Source organism: Pollicipes pollicipes, unplaced genomic scaffold (assembly GCF_011947565.3).
Source record: "Pollicipes pollicipes isolate AB1234 unplaced genomic scaffold, Ppol_2.1 Scaffold_5724;HRSCAF=6776_pilon_pilon_pilon, whole genome shotgun sequence".
NCBI classification, from domain to species: Eukaryota; Metazoa; Arthropoda; class Thecostraca; order Pollicipedomorpha; family Pollicipedidae; genus Pollicipes; species Pollicipes pollicipes.
This window is the reverse complement of record NW_023596746.1, coordinates 45,470,409-45,477,908: the sequence shown is the minus strand read 5'-3', so window position 1 is coordinate 45,477,908 and position 7,500 is coordinate 45,470,409. Positions and strand designations below refer to the sequence as shown.

The window sequence follows — 7,500 nt, the reverse complement described above, 5'->3', positions numbered from 1 at the left end:
CGGATAGCAGCAGCTCGCCATATTGAAGTCCTCGGGCGACAGCTGACTGTCTGCCGTGTTGAGGCCCGCGGGCGGCAGCTGATTGTCTGCCGTGTTGAGACCCGCGGGCGACAGCTGATTGTCTGCCGTGTTGAAGCCCGCGGGCGGCAGTCAACTGTCTGCCGTGTTGAGGCCGGCGGGCGGCAGCTGACTGTCTGCCGTGTTGAGGCCCGCGGGCGGCAGCTGATTGTCTGCCGTGTTGAAGCCCGCGGGCGACAACTGACTGTCTGCCGTGTTGAAGCCCGCGGGCGGCAGTCAACTGTCTGCCGTGTTGAGGCCCGCGGGCGGCAGCTGACTGTCTGCCGTGTTGAGGCCCGCGGGCGGCAGCTGACTGTCTGCCGTGTTGAAGCCCGCGGGCGGCAGTCAACTGTCTGCCGTGTTGAGGCCCGCAGGCGGCAGCTGACTGTCTGCCGTGTTGAGGCCCGCGGGCGGCAGCTGACTGTCTGCCGTGTTGAAGCCCGCGGGCGGCAGTCAACTGTCTGCTGTGTTGAGGCCCGCGGGTGGCAGCTGACTGCCCGTCGTGTTGGAGCCCGCTCGTGGCAGCTGACGGTCTGCCGTGTTGAAGCCCGCGGGAGGCAGCCAACTGTCTGCTGTGTTGAAGCCCGGGCGCGGCAGCTGACTGTCTGCTGCGTTGAAACCCGCGGACGGCAGCTGACGGGTTTGTTACAGAGCCCGGCGACGGCAGCGTCGCTGGCCGCCAGTCAAAAGCCGCGCCGCGCTGTCAAAAGCCGAGCCGTTGCAGCCTCCTCATTAATCCGGCCATCCCCGGACAGCGCCGCCCCGCCGGTGACGTGTACGTTCTCCGCGCGCCGTAATTGCCCGCGCCCCGAAAGGACGGTGCCGCCCCGCCACATTAGCTGCTTATGGAAATGCCGGGCGGCAAAATTGCTGTGGCGAGCTGCTGAAATCAAATGACGTAGAGCAAAGTGGCTGAATCGACAGGCAGACGACAGCAGCGAGATTGGAATTTCCGATTGTGCGGTGTTGGTGGAAATGTTGTTCGCAGTATAATTTATCAGACAACCGTGCTCAGCAGGGTCGATATGATGCCTGTGTGGGGAGCCTGTTTTCTGTGGCGGTTGAATAATATGCTGTTGGTATGTGCTACGGTGTAGCCCACGAAAAATGAGGTTTGAGTAATTTTAGTAAAGCGTTCTGGTATTTCATCCTAATTTGTTTTTTATGTTGCTTTTTGCCAGAGATCTTGTCTTCACGGTGTGGGGTGTAACCATCTTTGGGGGTCGGGGGTCTAGAACCTACCAACTACCGGCCGTAGCCACCTCTGGAGGTCGGGTGTGTCTAGAACCTACTAATTACGGGCTTAACCAACTCTGAAGGGCGGGGTCTAGAACCTACTAACTCTTGGACAGTTTTGACTGTTTCTGTGTTTTCACCATATGTATTGGTGCTCAACACGGAAATGAGCCGCAGGAGCATTTCTTGCGAAGTTGTGTCCACGTTTCACGCTACAGTAAACCTGGAATGTTTTGAACGTAAGATGGGTTCAATGTGGGAAAAGCACGTAGTGGTACGTTCCACTATGACGATATTTTATTTCATAGTGTTACAAGAAAACAGTGCAAAGTGATAACATTACAATCGTTCTGGCTTTTCTCGTATTCAAGAACGTTTTTGAACTTCCGATCTTTTGCTCCCTAAAAAATGCACAAAACTTGGAGTTCCTTTTTACGGAGGGTAGCGCAGAGGCACATTTAAATACACGCCTGGGGCGGTGCGGGAAGTCGTGAGTTGTTTACTGAAACGATGTCCCGCAAAACTCACAAAACACAACGTCTCGGATGGCTGATTTGGTTTCTTTGGCTTAAGTCCCGAATAAGGAGCACTGTTTTTGTGGCCTCAGCAGCTTTTCGGCCAAGTTTTGGCACAGTTGGCGTGGGCTTCTGTCGATCCATTGTTTCCGCTCCCCTTCTCACACGAACTTTCCCGTGTTATCAAAGTCACTTGTTCCAAAGTAAACAGGTGCGATGGGAGGCCTGCAGGCAATTTGATGCAGCCGTTCTGTTTATTTTATGTCAAAACAGACTTATCAGACAAATGATTTCGAGCGTTTAGAACGGTGAATGACAGTGGATCCTATGGTGCTTCGAGTTTCAAGCGCCTATCGTATATGGTTAATGACTCACTTATGTTAATTAATATCAAAGGCCATTATGCGCAATGCGTGACTTCAATAATTACCTTCGGTAGTAGACCCCGCGCCAAAATGGCGCGTCTGTATGTCACGTTAAGTGTTTTCTACGATGTCAGTTACCGGCCACCAGGTCAACAGTACGGTCGTGGTGCAGTACGGTCGTCATGCAGTATGGTCGTGCTGCAGAATGGTTGTGATGCGGTACGGGTCGTCATGCAGTACGGCCGTGCTGCAACATGGTCGTGAGGCAGTGTGTTCGTGCTTTAGTACGGTCGTGCTGTAACACGGTTGTGATGCAGTACGGTCGTGATGCAGTATGGTCGTGCTGCAGTACGGTCGTGCTGCAGCACGGTCGTGCTGTAACACGGTTGTGATGCAGTACGGTCGTGCTGTAACACGGTTGTGATGCAGTACGGTCGTGCTGTAACACGGTTGTGATGCAGCACGGTCGTGCTGTAACACGGTTGTGCTGTAACACGGTTGTGCTGCAGCACGGTCGTACTGTAACACGGTTGTGATGCAGCACGGTCGTGCTGTAACACGGTTGTGCTGCAGTACGGTCGTGCTGTAACACGGTTGTGATGCAGCACGGTCGTGCTGTAACACGGTTGTGATGCAGCACGGTCGTGCTGTAACACGGTTGTGATGCAGTACGGTCGTGCTGTGACACGGTTGTGCTGCAGCACGGTCGTGCTGTAACACGGTTGTGCTGCAGTACGGTCGTGCTGTAACACGGTTGTGATGCAGCACGGTTGTGCTGTAACACGGTCGTGATGCAGCACGGTCGTGCTGTAACACGGTTGTGATGCAGTACGGTCGTGCTGTAACACGGTTGTGCTGCAGCACGGTCGTGCTGTAACACGGTTGTGATGCAGTACGGTCGTGCTGTAACACGGTTGTGCTGCAGCACGGTCGTGCTGTAACACGGTTGTGATGCAGTCCGCTCGTGTTGCAGGTGCGCCTGACCGGGCTCACGGGCAAAGTCGAGTTCGACCGCGAGGGGTTCCGCACCGACTTTGACTTGGACATTGTGGAGCTGTCAAAGGACGGCCTGGTCAAGGTCGGTACTTGGACGGCACGTACTGGCGCCAACTATACCCGCAGCTACGGCGAGAAGATCTTGGAGATCGAGCACAGCCTCTGGAACAAGACTCTCAAAGTCTTCATGACGTTGGTGAGATGCCGCTCTGGCGACGAAGTGTGATAAGGAATGCTGTTCTTTTCCACTGTGGAATGGGACATTAAATCAGCTGGGATGATTTTCTCTGAATACTACGATAGAATCACTCCCGCACTTTCCTCTTTTTTGACAAGCTTACGGATCGCCTTCAGATTAGGGAACAATATACATAATGAAGCAAGCTTAATCACGCAGCGTAAAATAACAACAGCCCCGCTGTTACGGTGCGCTTTGTTTTAATACACCTATGCTCGGATCCGAATCGACTCGAATGGTTGCTTTGAATCCGAAGTCCTTAACCTTACTGAAAGGCCATTTCGGTGGCCATTGAAATACATTATTTTTTTATATTTATTTGTTCGTTTCGAAATGTTTACGAGCCCTCGGAGTAGGAAGATTTGTGTTTCTCAGCTGAATGCCGAGCGAACTGCAGATATGTAACTTCAACGAACGCTGAGATGTCAGACGCTCGTTTTGTAACTGCGCCAAGCTACATGAAAACTGTAGAGGCAAGAGTTGTTATTGACCAAATTGATATCACTGATGCGTGTCAGATTGGTATTTCTCGCACCTTACAGTAAACCCTATGTGTTTTACAACGCTTACATCGGACGCCATGCACCGGAATACCCTCGCCCACTTAAAAGAAACAGGGCAGCGACCTGCCTAAGGTTAAAATCAAAGATTTAAAAAATCCCAGCGGGTCTGATTCTGTCCAAGACGAAAACCCGCTGAGCGCGGCGTCGCCCACCGCCCGCAGAGCGAGCCATACATCATTGATGGTCAACGAGTCGGACACGTCGCTGAATGGCAACAGCCGGTTGAGGGCTTCTGCATAGACCTGGTGAACGAGATCGTCCAGGCCTGCGCAACTTCAGCGTCGAGTTCGACCTGGTGGAGGGTGGCGCGTACGGTGGCAATAGACCCAGTCACCGGCCAGGCCACCGGCATGGTCAAGGCGCTGCTAGGACCAGGTCAGTGAGGCGCCGCAGGCCGCCGGAAAAGAAGCCGACTCTGGCTTCGGGGAGGCTGCGGAGTATCGTTTGCGAGTGGTTGGGGGGGGGGGGGGGGCATGTTGCGTCATAACTCGATCGCGTATTTTGTGTTCTTGTGACATCATAATGATTCACAAAGGATGCCCGGTAGGACTGAGAAATCGTGGAAAGTGTCGTAACGGGTGCAACTGTATCACAGGGTGTAAATGCAATCTCCGTGATTGGTGCCTGCTTAAATGGTTACAAGCTATTTAGTTTCAAACAGGTCGCGAGAATCCATTGTTTTGGTTTGATTTCTAACTTCTTTTGTATTATGCGTGCAAGCGCCTCTTACGATAGCTTCTTCGCTTCCTCTAGATTGCGTTTTTTAACTGGTCCAACAGTAAAAAGGCATCCAGATTGTGCATCCCCCCCCCCACCCATTCTGCCCATGAAATAAATCGTTGCAACCGAAAGGGAAAGTGAGACGAACATGGCCAATTTTAATGCTCGTTGAATGCCATGTCCACGATTTATGCGATTCACTTGTCAGCAACCTACCACCGAAGTATTGTCGCATTATCAACGTGATATATTCATGGTGCTTCAGGACTATTCAAAATGTAGGGAGGGGGTGTACGCAAGATTTACAATGGGGGGGGGGGGCACAACCCAACAGTTCTCGTAAAAAACTGCATCCCGCTGGGGGCGCGTGCAGTGCATGTTCTCGATCGCGTTAGATTTACATCATAATCATCATAGATATACATCGAATTTATAATCAACATCTATTTACTCCAAGCGGTGCTTCTTGTGAGAACAACGACTTCATAATTTCAACTCCAGCTTCAGCTTAAACACTGTTATGTCATGTTTTAAAAAAATGGTGAGGGAAGAGGATGCGTGCATGTGGGGCTACGGCGTGAAGACGTCCCCGAGTGCAAGTAGCTTAAGCGACTGCTCAAGGAATAACTTATGGCTGAGTGCCAGTAAGTACATCATGCGTTTTAAGTATTCAAAGCCGTTCGTTTGCCATTGTTAGCTATCGAGTAAGCCGTGTTTGCTTATCCAACTACTTATGCTCGCTTGAAATGAATCTCACACTGTGTGTGCTTGAATCTGAGTGCAACGTTAAGACTCCACATGCTGATAAGCATGGTCTGGTGCTGCTATGCCGGTAGTGATGCCAGTCGAATGACATTTGCCAGTAACGCAGTTACAAAACTTAGTCTCGGTGAGTCTTTCTTGTTTTTTGCCAATATTTTCATGGTAATGGTTGTTGAGTTAAGCTTAATTTTAACTGCGATATAATGACGATGTTCGTAAGGAATGGCATATAATCGAATCCAAAAACGAATACCAAAGCAAAGCGGTTGAAGGCTTGCAAAGTAAACCTGAACAAGATTATAGCAGAAAATAGATTTAATTATTTAGGCCACTTCGTAGAATCTACTGTTGATGTCACAAGTCAGCCAACTCAAATGAAGTTAAGAAAAAACGAAAATTAAATGTTATCAAAACTATGCTTTAAAGATGATGATTTTCACAAACTTTGATACATGAGATTTTATTGAGCCTTAAAGCAAATTATTTAGCGACAAGATGCAGACCTAAAAACTGCCACTAGACTAATCACCAAACGGTATAATTTTTTAAAAATGAAGAAGACCAATTGTGTCTTGATTATGTGCAATTGACAACCTTTAAAGTACCGTTGGGACCGGATCTGTGCTAAATCGAATGACGATTTCACGAATACATTGAAGTGACCAAAGCGGTCCCCAATATGCGCTATATATATACATCCCTCCGAAAGAAAACATAAAACATACAAAATCATGGGCCGGCCTGGAGCCCACCTGTGCTGCGCAGGGCGGCCGGGGCCCACCTGTGCAGCGCGGGGCGGCCGGGGCCCACCTGTACAGCGCAGGGCGGCCGGGGCCCACCTGTGCAGCGCAGGGTGGTCGGGGCCCACCTGTACAGCGCAGGGCGGCCGGGGCCCATTGGGCGTTTACGGATCGAACATGCAGCGCCAACTTAAGCCAAAGAAGACGCAAGCATTTGTGCGGCTTCGAACTGTATCGGCCCATACGGAAAGATTCGCAGCGAAAAAGTCAAGGGCGTGGCTCCCACCGATGAGAAGGCGTTTGAGGTGCGACTGAGCGTTCAGAGCATTTTGGAGGTCGCTGCCGGGGTGGGGAAGCTCCGCACTGCCGGCTTCATTCCCCAGTAGGACGGCGCACACACTTCATTCCCCAGTAGGACGGCGCACGCAGCTCAAGTGTGTCCCGCATCGGCGGAACACACTTGAGAGCTGCTCGCTGGTCGCACCCGCCTCGTCAAAGCGTCTCGTTAAAAAGGACGAGCGAACACCAAACCATCCTGAGCTGAGCCCGCTGGACTACTGCGTCTGGAATATGCTGTCGGAGGAGGCTTGCCAGTCTGGAGGCTGTAGGGGGCAATCCTGGCCATGTGAGAATGCAATGCAGATATGAGATCGTGGTGTCATTGGACACCTAAGGAGCAGTGTTATTCAGTGAAAGCTAAAGCTGATCGCTGTAGTTCAGGCTGGTAGTGATTATAATGCTCATCCGTTTCAATAAAGGGCTGGCAAAACAACTGTTTTCCGTGTGAATATTTCCGAGTTGATAATGCGGGTAAAAAAAAAGATTACGCTGTACTTTTTATTCTTATAAGTGTTTTACCCTCGAATCGTATGTGGCAAAGTACGGAACGTATCTATAAGTTACTCTCCTGTGCACTGATGACCAGCTGATGCGGTTGACGCACGATTCACGTGACCTTGACGTGATTTCTGCATGACTTTAGGTGACTGCCTTTCTAGTGCTCCACTGGCCGGTGTCCGGTCCTGTTCCTCCTGCAGCTCCGCGGTCCGTCCAGCTGCCATACCGGCCGGTGTCCGATCCTGTTCCTCCCGCAGCTCCGCCGTCCGTCCAGCTGCCATTAGCCCCTCATCCGATTCTCGGGCCAAATTTCGGCCAATTTGCGCCGGCCGCCACCGCCGCCGCCGCCGCTCGCCCGTAATTGGCCCGTATTACGTACCCGTGGCGAGCATGGCAGGAGAGGAGATGACGAAGAGTAGGGGAGGAGGGGGAGGCGAGGATGGGCGAAGCCAGGCGTTCAGACTGCAGAGT

At 51.5% G+C, this 7,500-nt stretch overlaps 1 protein-coding gene across 1 annotated transcript in view; it reads left to right on the top strand.

Moving 5' to 3' along the window:
• Positions 1-7,500, top strand: part of LOC119103107 (glutamate receptor ionotropic, kainate 2-like) — a 31,536-nt gene that overhangs the window by 7,086 nt on the left and 16,950 nt on the right. Inside the window, exons 5-6 of the mRNA XM_037226558.1 lie at positions 3,147-3,365; positions 4,132-4,345. Of these exons, the coding sequence (XP_037082453.1) occupies positions 3,147-3,365; positions 4,132-4,345 (433 nt within the window). The remainder of the gene's footprint in view (positions 1-3,146; positions 3,366-4,131; positions 4,346-7,500) is intronic.